This window comes from Balaenoptera musculus, chromosome 3, assembly GCF_009873245.2.
Source record: "Balaenoptera musculus isolate JJ_BM4_2016_0621 chromosome 3, mBalMus1.pri.v3, whole genome shotgun sequence".
Lineage (NCBI taxonomy): Eukaryota > Metazoa > Chordata > Mammalia > Artiodactyla > Balaenopteridae > Balaenoptera > Balaenoptera musculus.
In genome coordinates, this window is record NC_045787.1 from 145,890,933 (window position 1) to 145,915,481 (window position 24,549).

Below are 24,549 nucleotides of genomic sequence, written 5' to 3' on the forward strand. Positions count from 1 at the left end.
ATTTACTTTCAAAACTTTGCCAAAAACTCACCCTCTCAGAAGCCTCTTGATCACATTCATCTACTCCTTATCTTCTCTTTCCTTGTAACCTTTCAACATTTCTTCCCAAAAATGTGACAAATAAATAGATCTAACATGTAAAAACCCCAAGAAAGATTTGCTTCTCAGGGCTAAATATTGATAAGAAACACAATCTTAAATATTTTTACTCCACAACTGAATGCATTTTGCAACTCATTTTGACATTTTATTGGTAAAAAACAATGATCTCCAAAGTGAAGTATGTTTGTAATTGTTTTCCTGCTTTTGGTTCCTCTTCTGAAAACTGATTTAATATTGGGACTCTTCAAATGAAGGAAGGAGAGGCCGTTAATGCACAGGTACTGTAGATATCGAGATATGACTCAAGAAATAATAGCTTTAACAAACTGAAAACTCCAAGAGTTTTCCTAACACAACATTCAGGGGAAAAAAACTGAATATTTAAAAAGATCACAATCAAAGGGAAAAATGCTGTTCAGAAGAATTCTGAAGACTTTAAAGAAACACAGTATAGGACTGGGATAATGCACCTATTTTAGATTGATTAGAGTCTTAACATCGTGAAAATGAAAGGGAAATTTTTCTGTCACTTCAATAGTTAAGAATAGATCCTACAGAACCCTTCTGTAACAGATTGTGCTAGCCTAAAAGGATAGTTGTAAAATATTTTATTCTCACGTAAATTTAGAATACACTATATATACACATATGCACACATATATTCCCTAAGGCAACTAACTGCCAAAATAAAAACAGGGATATGGGGCTTAAAATGCCTAAAATACGAGCATCAACATGCCAACAGTCAATACCAAACCCATATCTGCTCTACTGTCTGAGAATTTAGAGGTGGAAGAGACCTTAGATGGTATGAGCAACCTTACTATTTGACAGAAGACCTAACGAGGATAAATGACTTGCTCAAGGTCAAAAAGAGCCAAGACCAGAACCCAGATGACTAGATTCAAAGGCCAGAGCTCTCTTTCCATTATAGCACTCCATGTCTTACCAGAGCTGAGAAGTGTGTTTTCTTGTACAAACCAAATCAATTATGAAGGTTCACTCAAAATAAAGCATGTGTTGAGCTGTTTTTCTAGTATCACTCATCCATCTTTCACGGGCTTCATTATGACCAATGGAATGTCTCTGGTAGGACAAAGGAAAAACTAACCAAGCAGCACCAGCTCCCCAACTCCATCCAATTTACCACCTAATTCATTTCTTTGGAGATATGCTCACCGAAGAAGAATCGTATAAGGAAAGAGGTAATGCAGTTTTCTGGCCTGTCAGCTTCAACTTAACAAAGTACTCAGCATCTATACCACATTAGGCACTAAAGATCACATGTATGCATACTTACTTAAGTAACTTAGATACATCATTTTTTAATGCTACAATTTTATAATAAATAGAAATGAGAACTTTGATTATACTTCTACCCTAAAGTTTATAAAACTTAAGCAACTAGAGCATAATTTTAAAGGCATATATAATAATTTCTAATGTTGTTTGAGCTACCTTTATTGAGGGGGAAAAAAAATCAACATAATGACCTCATATCGACTTCCTGGCCCTGTTTCTCAGAGTATAAGTCTACTTACCAATGGTCTGAGCACACAAACAGGCAACAGGAAAGCCTAACTGCAACATAATGTTTCAAAGACTTTTTTAATGGATGAGCCTTATTAGAAATGTTACAAAAACATACAATTAAATCACACACACAAAACAACTTTATTAAAAAGGGCAACATTACATAAAATTGGGACTAAGAATATGGTCACCTAACACCAGCACACTGTACCTTTTAAGTAATACATTAAATTTTCAGATGGTTCATTCTACTGGGGGGTAGGGAGGTGGGGAATGGCTTTATCCAGCATTACATTCTTTGGAATGCAGGGGCCTTTTCTTCTCTCAATTTATGGGCAGTTTGGGGGAGGGAAGCACACACAAATCAAGGATGCCCACAATTTCCACTACTATCTAACACTGTGTTGAAAGTACTAGCCAGCACAAGCAGACAGAACAAAACAATTAGAAGTGTAAGAACCAGAAAGGAAGAAAACCATCTCTAACTGCAAATGATATGATGGCATGACTGGAAAATACAAGAAAATCAGTGCTAAAATGAAATGATAAAAGAAATTAACATAGTAACAGGATATAAAATGTAGGCCTTCTTATATACATAAACTACCCAGCGAGAAGATGCAATGGATGAAAAGGTCCTGTTTATAATAGAAACATAGGGACTTCCCTGGTGGCGCAGTGGTTGAGAATCTGCCTGCCAATGCAGGGGACACGGGTACGAGCCCTGGTCTGGGAAGATCCCACATGCCGCGGAGCAACTAGGCCCGTGAGCCACAACTACTGAGCCTGCGTGTCTGGAGCCTGTGCTCCACAACAAAAGAGGCCGCGACAGTGAGAGGCCCGCGCACCGCGATGAAGAGTGGCCCCCGCTCACCGCAACTAGAGAAAGCCCTCGCACAGAAACAAAGACCCAACACAGCCAAAAATAAATAAATAAATATCATAGAAACATAAAAGATATAATACTTGGAATGCAACAACTCAGGAAAACTTTTTTAAAACCCCTGAAAGATGCAAAAGTAGACTTGAACAAAATGAAGACATCTCTTGTACTTGGACTTCGACATTATAAAAATGTCAATCCTTCTAAAGTTAACACCTACATTTAACATGATTCCAGTGAAAATAATTTTTTCAAAACTTTTTTCTCACGCTAGATGAGTTGATACTAAAATACATACGTGGGACTTCCCTGGTGGCGCAATGGTTAAGAATCCGCCTGGCAATGCAAGGGACACGGGTGCGATACCTGGTCCAGTAAGATCCCACATGCCGTGGAGCAACTAAGCCTGTGCACCACAACTACTGAGCCTGCGCTCTAGAGCCTGCGAGCCACAACTACTGAAGCCCGTGCGCCTAGAGCCCGTGCTCCACAACAAAGAGAAGTCACCGCAGTGAGAAGCCCGTGCACCTCATTGAAGAGTGGCCCCCCCTCTTGCTGCAACCAGAGAAAGCCTGCGCGCAGCAACAAAGACCCAACACACACAAAAATAAACAAATAATTAATTAATTAAAAGAAAGAAATCAACCTAACTGTATACCAAGTGTTAAAATTACTATACAGGGCTTCCCTGGTGGCACAGTGGTTGAGAGTCTGCCTGCCGGTGCGGGAGACGCGGGTTGGAGCCCTGGTCTGGGAGGATCCCACGTGCCGCGGAGCAACTAGGCCCGTGAGCCACAATTGCTGAGCCTGCGCGTCTGGAGCCTGTGCTCCGCAACGGGAGAGGCCGCGATAGTGAGAGGCCCGTGCACCGCGATGAAGAGTGGCCCCCACTTGCTGCAGCTGGAGAAAGCCCTCGCACAGAGACGAAGACCCAACACAGCCACAAATAAATAAATAAATAAATAAATAAATAAACCCAAAAGTTAAAAAAAAAAAAAAAGTATGACTGAGATGCAGTACTATATGGTTAAAAAAAATTACTATACAAATTAAAAAATAATGATTTCAAGTTAATTTTGAACATGATACTCTGACTATACATCTTTAGTGGGATAAATTCTAAGGAAGAAAAAACATACTACAAAGATATCTTAAACTTTACTCTGTATGTTAAAATACTAAGAATTCATGTACAATACTAATTACTATAATTCTAAAACATTTGATGTTTACTGTAGGATAAAGCAAGTAAGGAACTACATTAACATCAATAGAAACAAAGATTTTTTTATGAAAGGGAAGAAAAAATTAAATATAAAATATAAAATAAAAAGACAGGAAAACAGATTTTTTTGAATTGGAAATAGCAATAGGAACTTGTAATCTAATGATAAAAAGTATTTTATAGCTCTGTTGACTAAAAGGGCTTAGAAAGAACAACAACCCAGTAGCACTGAGCATACCTAGCTCCCAGATCTTAGTTTTAAACACCTTTCCCCACTGAAAAGGTCCTAGGGCTATTCAGAGAAACGGCTATTTCTAAAATTAGAGCTGGGAAAATTCAAAGCAAGGCTGGAACATCTGGTTGTGCCAAGAAAGCAAGAAAGTGCTCAAAAGACTAATATTAATGAGATCACTTCAAAGGCACAAAGGAGTCAGTTTGAAGGAGATGTCTGCATCAATTTTGCAGCATCAAAAATAATGACTGAAATGGACTTTAAAATACTGAATAAATAAAAATTCATAAATCACTACTAATACTAAAAGGGAAAAATAGGGCTTCCCTGGTGGCACAGTGGTTAAGAATCTGCCCGCTAATGCAGGGGACGTGGGTTTGAGCCCTGGTCCAGGAAGATCCCCCATGCTGCAGAGCAACTAAGCCCATGCACCACAGCTACTGAGTCTGCGCCCTAGAGCCCACGAGCCACAACTACTGAGCCCGCGTGCCACAACTACTGAAGCCCGCGTGCCACAACTACTGAAGCCCGCGTGCCTAGAGCCCATACTCTGCAACAGGAGAAGCCACCCAACGAGAAGCCCGTGCACCGCAACGAAGAGTAGCCCCCGCTCACCACAACTAGAGAAAGCCTGCGTGCAGCAACGAAGACCCAATGCAGCCAAAAATAAATAAAATTAAATAAATAAAAATTTTTTTAAATAAATAAAAGGGAAAAATAAGAGAAGAAAGGCTCTTTCTTACTGACAAATGCTGGTAATAAACAAAGAAAAGAATGACATATTTAAAAGAATCATTCTTTAGAACCCCATAACTGATTCAGGTAAGGATTATCAATAAATATACTAAAGCATCATGGGTAACAGGATACACAGGGTGTCAGAGGATCACCCCAAAATATTGTGAACTGCTAAGGAGAAATTACACTGTAGATACCTGACATTCATTACCTTAACCAAGTGACCAAACTTAGCCCCCTGATGTGCTGCAATATGAAGTAAACAAGACAAAGATGAAGTGTTCTTACCCAAAATGTTTAACTTGACTCTAATTAAACTTCTAAACCTAACTTCTCATTTATAGGAAATACAAAGACTAAAGGAAAAAGTTAAAACATTTTCAGACATTGCCAAACATCCCCTGGAGGGCAAAACTGTCCCCAGTTGAGAAACACTGGTCTACACCAAATGAGACAAAATATGAACTTTGGTTGGAACCTGGTATGGAAAAAAGTTATAAAAGATAATCTGGGACAACTAGATAAATCTAAATAAGAATAGATAATAGATGTCATTAAGAAATTACTTTAAGATTTTCCTAGGGGAATCCCCTGGTGGCGCAGTGGTTAAGAATCCGCCTGCCAATGCAGGAGACATGGGTTCGAGCCCTGGTCCGGGAAGATCCCACATGCCACGGAGCAACTAAGCCCACGCGCCACAACTACTGAGTCTGCGCTCTAGAGCCCACGAGCCACAACTACTGAGCCCACATGCCTAGAGCCCGCGCTCCGGAACAAGAGAAGCCACCACAATGAGAAGCCTGAGCACCAGAACGAAGAGTAGCCCCCATTCGCCAAGTAGAGAAAGCCTGCGTGCAGCAACAAAGATCCAACGCAGCCAAAATAAATAAAGAAAGAAAATATTTTTTTAATAAATAAATAAGTAAAATGTACAATTTAAAAATATATATATAAAATTTTCCTAGGTATGAAAAAGTATCGTAATGACACAGCAAAATAGCCTTATTCATAAAGTAGAGGCATGCTGAAATTTTTATAAGTGTTACGATGCCTACAACTTTCATTGGTTCAGCTGTTAAAATGGAGAGTGTGCCTGTATATATACAAAACATACATATACACACATACAAAAGAGAGAAAAAATGTGAATACAGCAAAACGCTGGCTACAAATTTACATGGGAAGTACATGTGTACTTATTTACCATTATGTTTACACAACTGTTGAAGCTCCCCATATTTGATTTTAATAAAAGATTAAGGAATTATACATTTAAGATACAAAGCAGATAATTCACAAGCTGAATCCTTGCTACTCAAACTCCCACTTTCAGAGTTCTCTTTAGGTATGGCTTTTAGGCACATACCTAATCCTCATATATCCCCATGTCCGGATTCCAACGCCAATCCTGAGCATTGAAGCTTGTTGGGACCATCTACAATTTAGAACACAACAACTGAATGGAGATCTGGAAAACTCAAAACAAAAGCAACAGAAGTATTGAACAGTTATTACTTAAACTCTCATCTGTGGGATAGTGCTTATTTGGAACAAAGAGTTAATAAATCAGCAATAACATTTTAAAAGAACATTAAATAATGAAAAAACACCCAATTTAGGGCTTCCCTGGTGGTGCAGGGGTTAAGAATCTGCCTGCCAATGCAGGGGACACGGGTTCAAGCCCCAGGCCGGGAAGATCCCACATGCCACAGAGCGGCTAAGCCTGTGCGCCACAACTACTGAAGCCCGTGTGCCTAGAGCCCGTGCTCCGCAACAAGAGAAGCCGCTGCAATGAGAAGCCTGCGCACCACAACAAAGAGTAGCCCCCACTCGCAGCAACTAGAGAAAGCCCATGCACTGCAACAAAGACCCAACACAGCCATAAATAAATAAATAAATAAATAAATAAATAAGAATTTAAAAAAAAAAACGGCCAATTTACCAAGAAGATATAACAATCATAAATGTGTATGCACCTAACAATAGAGTTTCAAAGTGCATGAAGCAAAAACTGATTGAATTAAAGGAGAAATAGACCATCCTACAATTATACTTAAATACGTTAAATTCTTCTGAGTAACTCATAGAACAAGAAGCCAGAAAATCAGCAAGAATACAGAAGACCTGAACATTATCAACAAACTTGACTTAAATGACAATGATACAACACCCCACCCAACAAAAAGAGAACATACGTTCTTACCAAGTGCATATACAGGGCCATTCACCAAGACAGATTATATAAACCTTAAAAGAAGTCATACAAAGTATGCTCTACAACCATAATTAAATTAAATTAGAAATTAATAACATAAAGATACATGGAAAATCCCCAAATAACTATAAATTAAATAATACACATATAAATAAGTCATGAGTCAAAGGGAAATTAGAAAATAACTTGAATGGAATGAAAATGAAAATACAATATATCAAAACTCTAGGACGGACTTCCCTGGTGGCGCAGTGGTTATGAATCTGCCTGCCAATGCAGGGGACACGGGTTCGAGCCCTGGTCCGGGAAGATCCCACATGCTGCGGAGCAGCTAAGCCCATGCGCCACAGCTACTGAACTTGTGCTGTAGAGCCCACGAGCCACAACTACTGAGCCCGCATGCCACCACTACTGAAGCCCGCGTGCCTAGAGCCCGTGCTCCGCAACAAGAGAAGCCACCGCAGTGAGAAGCCTGCGCACCACAACGAAGAGTAGCCCCCACTCGCCGCAACTAGAGAAAGCCCGTGCACAGCAATGAAGACCCAACGCAGCCAAAAATATATAAATAAATAAATAGTTTTTTAAAAAAGAAGAAAAAAAAACTCTAGGATGCTGCTAAAAAACCTGCTCAGACAAAAACTTATAGCATTAAAATGCTTCCATTAGAAAAGTCTCAAATCAATAAAGCAGGCTTCTACCTTAAGACTAAATAAACAAATTAAACTCAAAGTAACCTTAAGGAAGAAAATAATAAAGAGCAGAAACCAAAGAAATTGAAAACAGAAAAATACAGAAAAATCATAAAAGTAAAAGCTGATTTTTTAAAAATATCTAACTGATAAATCTCTACCTAGACTGATCAAGAAAAAAAGAAGACAAGTACTACCAATATCAGGAATGAAAGAGGTAATATCACTATAGACCCAACAGACACTAAAGGGATAACAAAGGAATATCTATCTATTCACGAAGAAAACGATAACTTGACTAGCTCTGTATATACTAGCTGTCTATATACTAAAGACATTGCATTGTTTCAACAAAGAAAACTCCAAGTCCAAATGGTTTCATTACTGAATTCTATCAACATACAAGGAAGAGATAATACTAATTACTCACAATCAGTTTCAGAAAACAAAAGAGAAGGGAACACTAAGTCAATTTATGAGGCCATGACTGCACTGATAACAACACCAGACAAATATAAGAAAACTATCAACAAATATGCCTCATAAACATACATGCAGAGATGGCTTAAAGACCTTATCAATCATATAAGAACTGAAAGAATTCATCACCTACATACCTGCACCACAGGAAATATTAGAAGTCCTTTGGGGACTTCCCTGGTGGCGCAGTGGTTAAGAATCCGCCTGCCAATGCAGGGGACATGGGTTCAATCCCTGGTCCGGGAAGATCCCACATGCCACGGAGCAACTAAGCCCGTGCGCCACAACTACTGAGCCTGCGCTCTAGAGCCTGTGAGCCACAACTACTGAGCCTGCATGCCACAACTACTGAAGCCCGCGTGCCTAGAGCCTGTGCTCTGCAACAAAAGAAGCCACCGCAGTGAGAAGCACATGCACCGCAACGAAGAGCAGCCCCCGCTCGCCACAACTAGAGAAAGCCCGTGCAAAGCAAAGATCCAACGCAGCCAAAAATTTTTTTTTAAAAAATCCTTTGGGCAGAAATAAAATGATAACAGATGGAAATATGAATCTACATAAAGGAATGGGGAGTACCAGAAATGGATAACTACATGAATAAAAACATTATTATTCATATCGCCTTAAAAAAATATTGGGTTGGCCAAAAGCTTTTGTTCAGGTTTTTCCATAAGATGTTACAGAAAAACCTGAACTAACTTTTTGGCCGACCCAATAACTGAGTGATATCATCGGAAAAGGAAGAGTAAGGACTTCCAAAAATCTTCTCCTCCAGTAATGCAATGAGAACATTGGCAAAAACTCAAAATAAACTTCTTCAGTATTTTGGAAATTAACCAAAGACCTGCAACAATCCAGGGAACATTTATTCTTTCTTATTCAAGAAAAATAGCTGAATTTTGGTAAAAAAAAAAACAAAAAAAAACTGGGGCTTCCCTGGTGGTGCAGTGGTTGAGAATCTGCCTGCTAATGCAGGGGACACGGGTTCGAGCCCTGGTCTGGGAATATCCCACATGCCGTGGAGCAACTGGGCCCGTGAGCCACAATTACTGAGCCTGCGAGTCTGGAGCCTGTGCTCCAGACAAGAGAGGCCGCGATAGTGAGAGGCCCGTGCACCGCGATGAAGAGTAGCCCCCGCTTGCCACAACTAGAGAAAGCCCTTGCACAGAAACGAAGACCCAACACAGCCATAAATAAATAAATAAATAAATAACACATTAAAAAAAAAAAAACTGTATGTGGTATTTAAGCATACCCTAGACCCATCCCCCTCTCCTCAGCTCCAGGGTAGCCTTGAAAACCAACAGATAGCAATACAATGAAAGCCACCAACTCAGCAGCCATAGGAAGGGTCAAAACAGGGTTGGTACTCTTTAAAAGCCCCATCTGCAGAGAATTGTCATTTTTTGGCCTATCTGAAAGTTCTTTAGAAAATACTACTCATAAGGCTTGTCCTTATTTGACCTGACTTAGAGATAACCCAGTATGAACAGCCTTTTCCTGGGGGCATTTGTCAAAAACAATCAGCAGCAATTGTTAAACACTGTACCTGCATGGGGCAATGAAAAATTTGGACCAAGAAGCTAATCAAAGCTGGAGAATGAGATGTCCAGGAAAAATGACATATTTCTGGGGATCTAAAAGGTTACACATATGCATATAACTGTGTATACACAGGGCCGTGCATTCAGGAAAGACCTGAGAAGGTCCTACACTCCCACTTATGACTGAATATTGAGGCTCTGTGCACAAAGGAAGTAAGAGCTAAGGAAACTGCCTGAGTTTTGAAAGTAAGCCCTAATCTGAACATAGGGCCACTCAGCAAAGAATAGGAGACTTACTCATTCTAGGCTGTTAAGGAAATCTGTCCAATCGTTAGCTTACCACTAAGCTAATTAAGCAGAGATTTCAGTGGCTACACCTAACAAAGAATATAAACTTTACAGGATAAGTTCAGGAAAGTCAGTAAACAAAAAGCAACAACAATAACAAACCCTGAGGGAAAAGGGAGAATCTGATTTCCAGGGTTGCCATATATTAAATGTCTAGTTTTCAACCAAAAATTATGAGGCATGCCAACAAACAAGAAAGTATGGCCCACACATGGGAAAAAAGGCAGATAATAGAAACTGTCACTGAGGAAGCCCAAGCATTGGACTTATTAGCCAAAGATTTTAAATCAGCTATTTTAAATATGTTCAAAAACCTGAAGGAAATCATGTGTAAAGAACCAAAGCAATGAGAATTAAGTCTCAACAAAGAGATGAAAATTAGTTTTTAAATTATGGAGTTGAAAAGTACAATAACAAATGAAAAATTCACTACAAAGGCTCAATAGTATATTTGAGCAGGCAGAAGAAAGAATCAGTGAACTTGAAGATAGGTCAACTGAGATGACCTTGTCTGAGGAACATAAAAGAAAAAACGAATGAAAGAAAATGAACAGCCTCAAGTGGGGCACTATCAAGATTACCAATATACACACAATGAGAGTCCTAGAAGAAGGGAGAGAAAGGGGTAGAAAGAATATTGGAAGAAATAATGGCTGAAAACTCATATTTCATGAAAAAGATCAATCTACACATGCAAGAAACTCAACAAACTCAGAGATCACCACCTAGACGCATCATAATTAAGCTGTCAAAAGTAAAAGATAAAGAATCTTGAGGGACTTCCCTGGTGGTCCGGTGGGTAAGACTCTGTGCTCCCAGTGCAGGGGGCCCAGTTCTATCACTGGTTGAGGAACTAGATCCCACATGCATGCTGCAACTAAGAAGTCCACATGCCGCAACCAAGAGCCCACATGCTGCAACTAAAGGTCCCACATGCTGCAACTAAGACCCCACGTGCTGCAACTAAGACCCGGTGCAACCAAAATAAATAAATAAATATTTTTAAAAAAACATTTAAAAAAAAGAATCTTGAAAGAACAAGAAGCAACTCATCACATACAAGTATCCTCAAAAAGTTTAACAACTGATTTCTTATCAGAAGCCATGGAGGACAGAAGGCATTGGGACAACATACTGAAAGTAATGAAAGGAAGAGTGTGTCAACCAAGAATTCTACATCCAGGAAAAAGTATCCTTTGAAAATTAAAGAGAAAATAAAACATTCCCAGATTAGCAAAAACTGAAAGGATTTGTTGGCAGCAGACCAGCTCTGCAAAAAATACAACAGGGAGTCTTCAGGCTGAAATAAAGGATACTAGACAGTAACTTGAATACACATTAAGAAATAAAGACCAGGGGCTTCCCTGGTGGCGCAGTGGTTGAGAATCTGCCTGCTAATGCAGGGGACACTGGTTCGAGCCCTGGTCTGGGAAGATCCCACATGCCACGGAGCAGCTGGGCCCATGAGCCACAGCTACTGAGCCTGCGCGTCTGGAGCCTGTGCCCCGCAACGGGAGGGGCCGCGATAGTGAAAGGCCCGTGCACCGCGATGAAGAGCGGTCCCCGCACCGCGATGAAGAGTGGCCCCCGCTTGCCGCAACTAGAGAAAGCCCTCGCACGAACCTAAGACCCAACACAGCCAAAAATAAAATAAATAAATAAATAAATTTAAAAAAAAAAACAAAAAAAGAAATAAAGACCAGGAATCCCCTGGCAGTCCAGTGGTTAGGGCTTCACACTTCCACTGCAGGGGGCACAGGTTTGATCCCTGGTCGAGGAACTAAAATTCCACATGCCACACGGAGGGAGGGAGGGAGGGAGGGAGGGAGGGAGGGAGGAAGGGAGGAAGGAAGGAAAAGAAAATCAGTAACATTACACAGGTCAATATAAAAGACAGCATATGTGCATTTTTTTCTTTGTAACTTTTTGTTTCCTCCTATTTGATTTTAAAGACAATTGCAGGGGCTTCCCTGGTGGCGCAGTGGTTGAGAATCTGCCTGCCAATGCAGGGGACACAGGTTCGAGCCCTGGTCTGGGAGGATCCCATATGCCGCGGGGCGACTGGGCCCGTGAGCCACAGCTGCTGAGCCTGCGCATCTGGAGCTTGTGCTCCGCAACAGGAGAGGCCGCGACAGTGAGAGGCCCGCGCACCGTGATGAAGAGTGGCCCCCACTCGCCGCAACTAGAGAAAGCCCTCGCACAGAAACCCAACTCGCACAGAAGACCCAACACAGCCAAAACTAAATAAATAAATATTTTAAAGACAATTGCATAAAAAATAATTTAAAATTTGTGTTGATGAGCATACAATGTTTAAAGATGTAATATGTATATCAATAACAGCCCAAAGAAGGTGGGAGGGAATGGAGCTGTCTAAGTTTTTATATGCTACTGAAATTAGGCTGGTTTCAATCAGAACTGAATTGTTATAAATTAAGATATTAATTATAATCCCCAGAGCAAGAAACAGGAAAATGACTCAAAATATATAGTAAAAAAAAATTTTAAAGGAATTAAAATGATATGCTAGAAAATATCTATTTAACACAAAAGAAGGCACTAATGCAGAGATGGAAGTAAAAACGAATAAGACATACAGCAAAAAAACAGCAAAATGGCAGGTATAAATCCTATCTTACTAGTAATTACATGAAATATAAATATTAAGCATTCCAATCAAAATGTTGAAATTTGCAGAATGGACCAAAAAACACAATCTAACTACATGCTGTCTACAAAGAGACATTTTATATTAAAAAACACATTTAAGTCAAAAGCAAAAGGATGGAAAAAGATATATCATGCAAGCAGTTATCAAAAGTGGAGTGGCTATATTTATATCAGACAAAATAGACTTTAAGACAAAAATTTTTACTAACAAAGACAAAGAAGGACATTTATAATAAATGCATCAATTCATCAGGAAGACGTAACAATTACACACATATGCACATAACAACAGAGCTCCAGAATATGTGAAGGAAATATTGACAGAACTAAAGGGAGAAATAGTTCTACAATAATAGTTAGAAATTTCAATACTCTAATTTTCAATAATGGACAGAATATCTAGACAGAATATCAATACAGAAACAGAGAGGACTCAATACTATAAACCAGTTAAACCTAATATACATATATACAGTTGACCTGAGCATTCCAACACAGGTTTCAATGCTCGGGTCTACCTTTATGCAGATATTTTTCAATAGAAAATACCTCTGTACTACATGGTCTGTGATTGGTTGCATCCACAGATGTGAAGGAGCCACAGATGCAGAGGACCAACTATAAATTATATACAGATCAACCCCCACTTGTTCAGGGTCTACATATATAGAACACTCTGCCCAGACTAATAAGTTAGGTTACAGAACAAGTCTCAATAAACTTTAGATAAAATCATACGACATATCTTCTCTGACCATAATGGAATATAGCTAGGAATTAATAACAGAAAGAAAGCTGGAAAATTCACAAATATATGGAAATTAAGCAACACACTCTTATACAACCAATGGACCAAATAAGATATCAAAAAGAAAATGAGAAAATACATTAAGACAAATGAAAACAAAAACGCAAATACAAAAACTCATGGGATGCAGGGACTCCCCTGGTGGTCCAGTGGGTAAGAATCCGTGCTTCCAATGCAAGGGGCCCAGGTTCAGTCCCTGGTCGAGGAACTAGATCTCACACGCATGCTGCAACTAAGAGTCCACATGCCGCAACTAAGCCCGCACGCCGCAACTAAAGATCCCGCATGCCACAACTAAACATGCTGCAATGAAGACCCCACATGCTGCAACTAAGAACCAGCACAGGCTAAATAAATAAATAAATATTAAAAAAAAAAAAGAAAGAAAAACACCTCATGGGATGCAGCAAAAACAGTGCTTGGAGGGAAATCTGCAACTATAAACATCTACATTAAAAAAGAAGACAGATCTTAATCAATAACCCAACTTTACACCTTAAGGAAGAGTAAAGTAAACCCAAAGCTAGCAGAAAGAAGGTATAATTAAAGATTAGAGTGGAGATAAACAAAATAAAGGACAGAAAAACAACAGAGATTCAACAAAACCAAATGCTAGTCCTTCTAAAATATGAACAAAACTGACAAACCTTTAGCTAAACTGACTAAGAATAAGAGAGAAGGCACAAATAACTAAAATCAGAAATGAAAGTGCAAATATTACTACTGACCTTACAGAAATAAAAAAATATAAGAGAATACTAGAATAGTATGAATTGTTGTACACCAACAAATTAAATAACCTAGATGAAATGGACAAGTTCCTAGAAACACAAAATTATCAAAACTGACTTAAGAAGAAATAGAAAATCTCAACAGACTTATAACAAGTAAAGAGACTGAATCAATAACCAAAATCCTCCCAACAAAGAAAAGCCCAGGACCAGATGGCTTCACTGGTGCATTTTACCAAACATTTAAAGAAGAATTAACACCAATTCTTCTCAAACGCTTCCAAAACAACAGAAGAGGAGGGAACACTTTCTAACTCATTCTATGAAGCCAGCATTCCCTAACCAAAGCCAGACAAATACAATACAAAAAACCTACAGACCAATATCCTTAAGAAGCCAGATGCAAAATCCTCAACATAATACTTGTAAACTGAATCCAACAGCATATTAAAAAGATTATGCACCATGACCAAGTGGAATTTATCCCAGGAATGCAAGACTGATTCAGCATAGAAAATCACTGTAATATGCCATATTAATAAAACAAAGGAGGGAACTCCCTGGTGGTCCAGTGGTTAGTACTCAGCACTTTCACTGCCGTGAGCCCGGGTTCAATCCCTGGTAGGGGAACTAAGATCCTGCAAGCTGCATGGCACGGCCAAAAAATAAATAAATAAAATAAAAAATTAAAAAACAAAGGAAAAAACTCACGTGATCATCTCCATGACTGCAGACAAAACAGCTGACAAAACCCAACACTCTTTCATGATAAAACACTCATAAAGCTAGGAATAGACAGGAACTTCTGTGACATGATAAAAGGTCTTTATGAAAACTCACAGCTAACATCATACTCAATGAAGAAACACACTGAAAGTTGCCCCCCAAGATCAAGAAGACAAGCTAAGAAACTCTTATTGCTGTTGGGGGGGGGGGAGGGAGGGAGGGGGAGAGAGAGAGAGGGAGGGAGGGAGGGGGAGAGGGAGGGAGAGAGAGAGAGAGAGGGAGGGAGGGAGGGAGGGAGGGAGGGAGGGAGAGGGAGACCCTCTAAGTACTGGTGTGCTTCACTGTACAATCAAGCAAAAAAAGTTCCTATTCTTTGGAAATTCAAAGCTTTTTAATTCAGACATGTTTGAATTACATAAGAGCGTATACAAAAACATCATTTAAATATCTGCAATGATGACGATCATTAAATATCTGCACTACATACAATGGAGGAAACTAGCCCATTTCAAACAAGGAGTTCTATGAGACATTCAAAACCTTAAGAGCATAGTTATCACTGTGCATGATGGTATAACTATAAAGTAATGAGACTGTCTATCAAATGCCACACCTAAAACAAGTTATGTATAATCACCATGTATTTACACAAATGTATTCTGAGTAGGTACTGCTGATGAGGCACTGTAAGGCCAAAAACTACACTGAAAGGTATAACATAATTTGGAGAACCAAATTTTCACTATTCAAAAGAAGTCCTACAACAAAAAAAAAAGGAAGGAAGGAGGGTCTTCCCTGGTGGCGCAGTGGTTGAGAATCTGCCTGCCAATGCAGGGGACATGGGTTTGAGCCCTGGTCTGGGAAGATCCCACATGCCGCAGAGCAACTGGGCCCGTGAGCCACAATTACTGAGCCTGCGCATCTGGAGCCTGTGCTCCGCAACAAGAGAGGCCACGATAGTGAGAGGCCCGCGCACCGCGATGAAGAGTGGCCCCCGCTTGCCACAACTAGAGAAAGCCCTCGCAGAGAAACGAAGACCCAACACAGCCATAAATAAAATAAATAAATAAATTTAAAAAAAAAAAAAAAAAGGAAGGAAGGAAAGCAGACAGACATGTATCAGCTCAGTTGTACAAAAGGAAACAGAAGGATAAATCAGAAACTAATGGTACTGGTTACTTACAGAGGGTGAATGGAAATAATGGAAAGATGGGTAAGAGGTAGAAATGAATAAGGGTTACACTTCTGAGTATACCTTTTTGCCTAGTTCTAACTTTTAGAACTATGTTAACATTACACATACTCAAATAAGCAAACAAACAAAATCAACAAGAGGGGGAAAACTAAAAATGGAACACAACTAGAAATCAATGAATTTAACTGTAACTGAATTCTAGTTAGTAGTTTTGTTTTTCACAATGAAATGTATTAGCAATTCCAAACTATTCTATGTGTATTCTCAGACTGAGTAAACAAGTAAATACACTGCGGAAATTGGGAGCCAGGTTTCTTTATTCTTAGAAAGAGAATTATAAATATGGACAGGGAAAGGCTAGAATGAACCCTGTACCATTAGACTGAATGAGAGAGATCAGTATGAACTCATTGTTTTTAATATATAAAAAGGTACAGATGTGTGTTATACACATGTATATATCATATATATCTGTATCTCCTATATAGCTTAGGGATATATAGGCTATATATAAATATATATCCTAGCTCTTTCCACCATGAGGATCTAGAGGCAAAGACACTCCAATAGCACCAAACACACCTGGATTCTAGATTTTGGCTTCTACATATCATTCTCCACTAAAAGGAACCAGGGGTCCCTGGCTGATTCCAGGGCTCTGACAGGTAAAATACAAAATGAAACTGGAACATCTTGTTATGTCAGAAAACAAAGAAGTGATCAAGAATAATGAAGTCATGTCAAAAGAACGCAGAGGCCAGCTTGGCGGAGCTCCCACTGGCCAATCTGGTACAATTTGAGCATCAAAATAAATAACAATAGTAACAGATTATACCCCATGGAATAAAACAGAAAACCATGAGTCCATACCAATGTAAATAAGTAAGCAAATAGGGGAGATGAGAGCTCTTTCTTACATTAAAATGCTGATTAATAAATATAAAACAAATAGTGAAATTAGAAAAATCACAATTTGGTCCCCTCCTCGGCTTCCGTAGAGGAAGTCGCGCCGACCTGTATCTGGGGTTTCGGTGTCCCCGCCTTCCCGGGGGTCCGGGGTGACATTGCACCGCGCCCCTCACGGGGTCGCGTCGCCACCCCACGCGGACTCCCTGGCTGGCGTGCTTCACCCCTTCGCCTCTCTTGGCCGGGCCCCCACCTCGCCCCCAGCTGCCCAGCCATGGGGGCCGCAGTGTTTTTCGGATGCACTTTCGTCGCTTTCGGCCCGGCCTTTGCGCTTTTCTTGATCACTGTGGCAGGAGACCCGCTTCGCGTCATCATCTTGGTCGCCGGGGCATTTTTCTGGCTGGTCTCCCTGCTCTTGGCCTCTGTGGTCTGGTTCATCTTGGTCCATGTGACCGACCGGTCAGATGCCCGACTCCAGTATGGCCTCCTGATTTTTGGTGCTGCAGTCTCTGTCCTTCTACAGGAGGTGTTCCGCTTTGCCTACTACAAGCTGCTTAAGAAGGCAGATGAGGGGTTAGCATCGCTGAGTGAGGACGGAAGATCACCCATCTCCATCCGCCAGATGGCCTATGTTTCTGGTCTTTCCTTCGGTATCATCAGTGGTGTCTTCTCTGTTATCAATATTTTGGCCGATGCACTTGGGCCAGGTGTGGTTGGGATCCATGGAGACTCACCCTATTACTTCTTGACTTCAGCCTTTCTGACAGCAGCCATTATCCTGCTCCATACCTTTTGGGGAGTTGTGTTCTTTGATGCCTGTGAGAGGAGACGGTACTGGGCTTTGGGCCTGGTGGTTGGGAGTCACCTACTGACATCGGGACTGACATTCCTGAACCCCTGGTACGAGGCCAGCCTGCTGCCCATCTATGCAGTCACTGTTTCCATGGGGCTCTGGGCCTTCATCACAGCTGGAGGGTCCTTCCGAAGTATCCAGCGCAGTCTCTCGTGTAAGGACTGACTACCTGGACTGATCGCCTGACAGATCCCACCTGCCTGCCCACTGCCCATGACTGAGCCCAGCCCTAGCCCGGGTCCATTGCCCACCATTCTCTGTCTCCTCGTCGGTCTATTCCACCACCTTCAGGGTTTTGCTTTGTCCACTCATGACCTTTAGTCTCTAGGCTTTACCAGGAGCAGTCTGGGTTCAGCCAGTCAGTGACTGGTGGGTTTGAATCTGCACTTATCCCCACCATCTGGGGACCCCCTCCCCTTGTTGTCCAGGACTCCCCATGTGTCAGTGCTCTGCTCTCACCCTGCCCAAGACTCACCCCCATTCCCCTCTGCAGGCCGACGGCAGGAGGACAGTCGGGTGATGGTGTATTCTGCCCTGCGCATCCCACCCGAGGACTGAGGGAACCTTGGGGGGGACCCCTGGGCCTGGGGTGCCCTCCTGATCTCCTCGCCCTGTATTTCTCCATCTCCTGTTCTGGACAGTGCAGGTTGCCAAGAAAAGGGACCTAGTTTAGCCATTGCTGTGGAGATGAAGTCAATTGGAGGTTCAAGGGTAGACGAGCTCTGAGTTTCCCAGTACCCCCTCCCCAGACTGGATATCTTAGTCTTTTTCTCAGGTCTGAGGGGAACCATTTCTGGTGTGATAAAGACCCCCAAATTGCCTTTTTTTTTTTGAGCGGGAGGAGGGAGGAAGTATGTTGGAATTCTTCTCCTAACGTCCTTGGACTATGTTTTCCCTCCTCAAATTGCTCCTTATGGCTGGGCTTATATCTATCCAGCTTTCCCCTTGGTCCCAGGCTTTGGGGGAAAGGAAGGAAGTGCATGTTTGGGAACTGGTATTACTGGAACTACTGTTTCAACCTCCTTGACCACCAGCATCCCTCCTCTCCCCAAGGTGTACTGGAGGGTGCTGCGGGGAGCTGGCCCACCCCAGAGCCGCAGTGCCACTGGGGAGTCAGCCTACCGTGACATCGCAGGGAAGGAGGGCAGATTTTTTTCTAGTTTTTAATTGGGAGGTGTTGGGGGGGGCGGGGAGGTTTTCTATAAACTGTATCATTTTCTGCTGAGGATGGCATATCCTATCCTTTTAATCAAGGTGATTGTGATTTTGACTAATAAAAAGGACTTTATAAAAAAAAAAAAAAAAAAAAAAAAAAAAGAAAAATCACAATTTGAAAACCACCATAATTATTTAAGGCAAGAATTACCAACGGATGCTAAAACTAGTGCCTGTTTGATAAGAAACAAAATATTTACATAGACTCAGTCTTCCTACTAGATATTTATTATTTGCAGAGGGAAAAACAATAACTTTGCAGGGAAGAATCTTGGCTGGCACCGTAAGTGATTAAAGTTAACATCACCAATAACGGGAAAAGCAGACATTATATGACCCCTGACATGATGCACTAAGGACACAATCTCACTTCTGTGGTATTCTTACCCAGATTGCATAATAATGGAGGAACCTAAGCATGAGGAAACATCAGACAAATTCCAATTGATGAACACTCTGCAAAATAACTGGCACGTACTTTTCAAAATGCCAACGTCGTGAAAAGACAAAGTCTCCAGAACCGTTCCAGATTAAAGAAGACTAAAGAGATATGACACTTAAAACACAATGAATGATCCTAGGTGATTTTCTCTGAATATTAATGAAGACAATGGGGAAATCTGAATAAAGTCTAGAGTAAATATTATTTCAATATTCATTTCTTGATTTTGATTATTATATTGTGGTTATATGAATGTCCTTTTTCTTAGGAAATACACACTAAAGTATTTAGGGGTAAAAGGGCTTACTGTGTGCATCTTAATCAAACAGCTCAAGAAAATTTAAGTATTTACACACATGTATGTATATATAAAGAGTATGATAAAGCAACTGTGATAAAATGTTAACATTTGGGGAAATTCGGATGAAGGGTACCAGAACTTCTTTGTACTGTTTTTGCAACTTTTCTGAAGTCCGATGTTATCTTTAAATAAAGTAAAAAAGAAAAAAAAAAGACCTGTGACCCTTTGATAATCACGTGGATATAATTTGGATTTGGTACAACAACCATGATATTAACTTAGATCTCACTTGGCCCCCAAAACCCACGACACCCTAAGGGTGCTGATTGTGTCTAGACAGAATTAGACACTTTGAGACTTTCCTTGACCAACTCAAAATTCTTCAGGAAAAGGAAGAAAAGTTCCTGTAAGCATTTCAAAAACCCTGCAGGGAATGATCCCTACTACTCTGACTGTTACATCACAGATGAAGGCAGCAGTTTGCCAAAAATGTTGCTTTTCTCAGAAAAAGTAACAACAGTCAACAGAGAATGCATACTGTGGTCCAGCCACTGTGCAGAGTGCACTCTATACCATCCCACTCAATCCTCTCAATAACTCTAGTGTAATCTCTATCTTAAAATGAGGAAACAAACTTAAGAAGGTAAAGTATCTAGGTGGGGAGGAGGATAAGGGAGATGACAATAGTAATATCTGTTTCACAGGATTGTTACAAAGATTTAATGAGGTAATATTTCTCACAAAATTAGAACAGTGCCTGGAACATAAAAAACAATACCTAAATGTCTGTTAAATGAATAAATATAAAAAATATCCCAAAGATCATACAGCTAAATGGTATAGCTGGGATTTAAACCTAGACTAACTCCAAGGTTCATATTCTTAGCCACTAGGACTATGGTGTCTCGTGGTTTTAAGAATTACTAGAATAAGTGTTCAGCATGGTCCCAGACTTTCACCGACAAAGTGAAACTACATGATCAATCCATCTCTAAAGTCTTGGGGTTCCATGAGGTTTCAAAGCTGTGAACCAGTACTTAAGATGGCATAGCAAGTTGGCATTGATCTGAAGTGCCCAAACAACATGCTATTTCCCAGACACTAATTACTAAAAGCATGTTGGTGCCTGTCCCAAGCCCAGTGCCAAAATTAGTACTAAGTGTTTCCTGAGAAAGATACTAGCAGTCCATACAATTCTTTATTCAAGATGGTTTCCCTTTTCAATCTGAAAAGTTTCCTTTGCTTGAGAAATTCTAATGTTTTTAAGAGCCTGCCAAAGATGTGGGTAAACATACTTTACTTGAAATTGTGTTCCTCTGCCAAGTCCTTCTCCTTGAATGGGATTCTAAGTGCAAAGAACTCTTGCTTTTAAGAACAGATAAGAATCCAAGAGTAGGTACAGCAGAACCATAGAAAATAATGATATTTTGGCTTGTCTAAGATTTTGCCACAAAATCCATAAAGCAGAACTGGGGCTCAAACATCAAATTCTCTATCAAGTTAAAAAGAAAGTGATATCTGATGCAAACAATCAAAGTGACAGAAAAACTACTAGAAAGTGTATTGCCTTTGGGTTAGATTCATGGGAAAAGAAATATATCTTGGATGTCATTTAATCCTTTTAAATTGCATCTATGGCTATCACCATTACAAAATCCCAAGCTTTACTTTCAGCTTATTTAACTTTTCAGAAGGAAGTAAAGAAATACTAAATTCTTGCAAACTGCCCACAAAAAAGCATCAAGCAACTTGCCAATTATAGTGTGGTATTCCTTTCTCCAGTTTACACTGCATCTCCTCACATTAAGTCCTGGAATGTGCATCTCTCACATCATTATGATGACTCTACTAATTCCTAACTTTTAAAACAGCCAGCTCAATTTTAGAAAAAATACTGACAACACTCCCAAAATGAAAAGCTAACAATGACATACTCATTATATCCCAAAGCTAACACATCAGTAAAGTCAAACTCTAGAAGCTGTAGCTGTGACCTTAAAAAGCACATCACAATTTCTCTAAACATATGAACACATTTTTGCTTCACTCTCTCTTTTATACACACAGCCATATACTCTGAGTCTGAAAGGATGTACACGAAAATGTTCACGTTAGGTCACAGGATAAATTTTTTCTTAAACCTGCTTTTTACATTTAAAAAAATTTTCAGTTTTTAAAAAGATTTTAAAATGACCATAAGTTAGTAAAAAAAGGATTCATCCTACACAAATTCTCATATAAAACAAAGAGATTATATATAATAATGTATATAATATGCATAGTATATGTCTATATATCTACGTATACGTTGTATATGTGTATAGTGTTTATGTTGTATATATATTGTATATATAATGAACATATATGTATAAGAGTGTGCATGCTATGTATAGGAATCAAAAGCTTTAATTATTCTCTTTTCTTACTTAGAAGGCAAAAGTGATCTTACAAGTGCTCCAGTCTGAACTTCTGGACAGGTATTGATTTAGTTTAGCAATGTTATAAGTAGCTTGTAGCTTGTATCTAGAAATAAATGCAAAGATATTGTTAATCAATACTTTAACTATTTTAAAATTGTATAGCATTCCCCCCCCAAGATTTTACTACAAAAATAACTCACCAATGTTGTTTATACTTCCTATTTATTATTAAATCAGAACTATCAGAATTATTTCTCAACGGAAACTGAATTTTATTCTACGTCTTAATTTTCTTTAATCTCCCTCAATGTTTCGCCTGAAAACGTCTTTTCCCTCCTCTGATAAATGGTGAAACTTTCATACACCTAAGACTTTTAGTATACATCCTTGTCCCAAACTGAAAAACCTACCTCTACCACTGAAAAGTAAGTTCTGTCCCTATTTATTATTCCCTTCTTAAAATGGTTAAAGATCATCTGTGACAGAAAAAGAAAAAGGTTCTTTTTCCAGTCATTTGCTTGTCCTATACAGTTACACTGTAATTTCTAGTCAGTACACTTAGTGCTGGTATATAGAAAACAAAAATACAAACACACACAGGAACCTGTTTTCTACCCCATGATGGATCCAATGCAAAAAGATAGTCTCCTTCTTGCCTCCAGTAGTATTTATTACATTTTATTACAGATAAGCAATTTTCCCCATTCTCAAAGCTCTTGTTACAGCTTAAGTGTCTTATTCAAGGTTCAGTCTAGAAATATTGGGTATCATTTTATTGTTTCCTCAAATTCCTTTTCATTATGTCCTACTTGTTATATGTAGTGGCACATCTCAATTTTTCACTTCATAGTTATGAGAATTTAAAGGGTATATAAACTACTCTTGAGTCATTTAGGAAGAGAGAAGTATCCATGACAAGATGCAATCATCACAAACCAAGAGCCACAAAAGCCAAATTCACAGAAGGGTTTGTTCAACAGGCCCTGCGTGTTAATTTTTGCAACACAGCAATGATCAAAGGCCCAAAAGCTGTTTAATCAACATCAAGTTAAAATTATTATTTCCAAGTCAAGGAAGAAATTTATTGGTGACTGCCAGAAAAAGTACAAGCTCTGATAATGAAACTATATTATGGGACCACCATAGGTTCCCCCCTCCCCACTTCTGAATGAGACACTCCAGGTGACGGATGGTTTCAGTTCCTTTTATCAGGTATAAAAACCAGGAGTTGGTTTCAAATGTCCATATGCTGATATTATAAGCACAGACACTCATTCACTTCTGGGTTCCAAGCCCCATCCTTAAATTTCTGTATATACTAATCAGAGTGAACTTTCATGTAACCTCCTTCAACTCACCCTTCAGGACAATCACCACTCTATGATTTGAAGCAGACAGATATTCTAATACTCCACTAAGGGTGATTTAAGAGCACCCTTTATTAAAAAGACTTTTTAAGCTTTCTCCAAATTAGACAAAGCCTTCTTTTCTTGTACTTTAAGGACCTGAAGGAAACTTGCTTCCCCACAAAGTTCAACTGCTAAATTCAAGTCAAGCTTGAATAAAACTGAGTTTTAAGCTGAAAACATTCAGTCTGGGATAGGAGGCAGAGGTAACGATGAAAAAGAAGGTAACTGAGTAAAGGGGCACAAAAGAAAATGAGCAAGATTATCACTTTTTTCCATTTGAGCCAGTTAGATAATTAAGATCTTAGTTCAAAATTTCTATCTTGTGAGATGCAATATAATTTGTTGACTAAGATCAAAGACAATTACCCACCTCATTTCTTACTGCTGCCATCTCCATTTTGGAGTATGAACACAAGAGTCCTTAAGAACCACATTTCATTAACTTCAACTCAACTGTGTTTACTGCCATGAATGAAAACACTCACACACACACACACACACACACACACACACACACACACACACACACACACACATTCTGCTCCAAGGATAGAAAAGTCAACCAAAACCCTTCCTTACCATCTGTGGAGAGAATACTGAATTAGAAAACAGAAGACAGAGCTTACAGTTTGGGCTACTCTTTTTATCCCTTAATCAGATCAAAACATCTCTGTGCCTCAGTTTCCTCCCTTCTAAAATGGCGATATTAATATCAGCCTTCCTTAAAAGTCAAAGGTTCCTTGTAAGAATCAAGAAAATGTATGTGGGACTTCCCTCATGGCACAGTGGTTAAGAATCCGCCTGCCAATGCAGGGAACACAGGTTCGAGCCCTGGGCTGGGAAGATCCCACATGCCGCGGAGCAACTAAGCCCGTGCACCACAACTA

The 24,549-nt window shown here is 39.7% G+C and overlaps 2 protein-coding genes across 2 annotated transcripts in view; one reads left to right on the top strand and one right to left on the bottom strand.

Moving 5' to 3' along the window:
- The window catches only part of UBTD2 (ubiquitin domain containing 2), a 64,097-nt gene that overhangs the window by 21,714 nt on the left and 17,834 nt on the right, over positions 1 to 24,549 (bottom strand). The window lies entirely within an intron of this gene.
- LOC118892132 (gamma-secretase subunit APH-1A) lies at positions 17,098 to 19,192 on the top strand. The gene is made up of 2 exons (XM_036846330.1): positions 17,098 to 18,029; positions 18,369 to 19,192. Exons 1-2 carry the CDS (start codon positions 17,297 to 17,299, stop codon positions 18,431 to 18,433), a joined length of 798 nt encoding a protein of 265 aa, XP_036702225.1. The 5' UTR covers positions 17,098 to 17,296; the 3' UTR covers positions 18,434 to 19,192.

Bases quoted from the DNA above. Each gene is read 5' to 3' on its own strand.
- LOC118892132 (XM_036846330.1), top strand. From the start codon at position 17,297: ATGGGGGCCGCAGTGTTTTTCGGATGCACTTTCGTCGCTTTCGGCCCG. The intron at 18,030-18,368 runs GTAAGGACTGAC...TCCCCTCTGCAG, and splicing joins TATCCAGCGCAGTCTCTCGT to GCCGACGGCAGGAGGACAGT.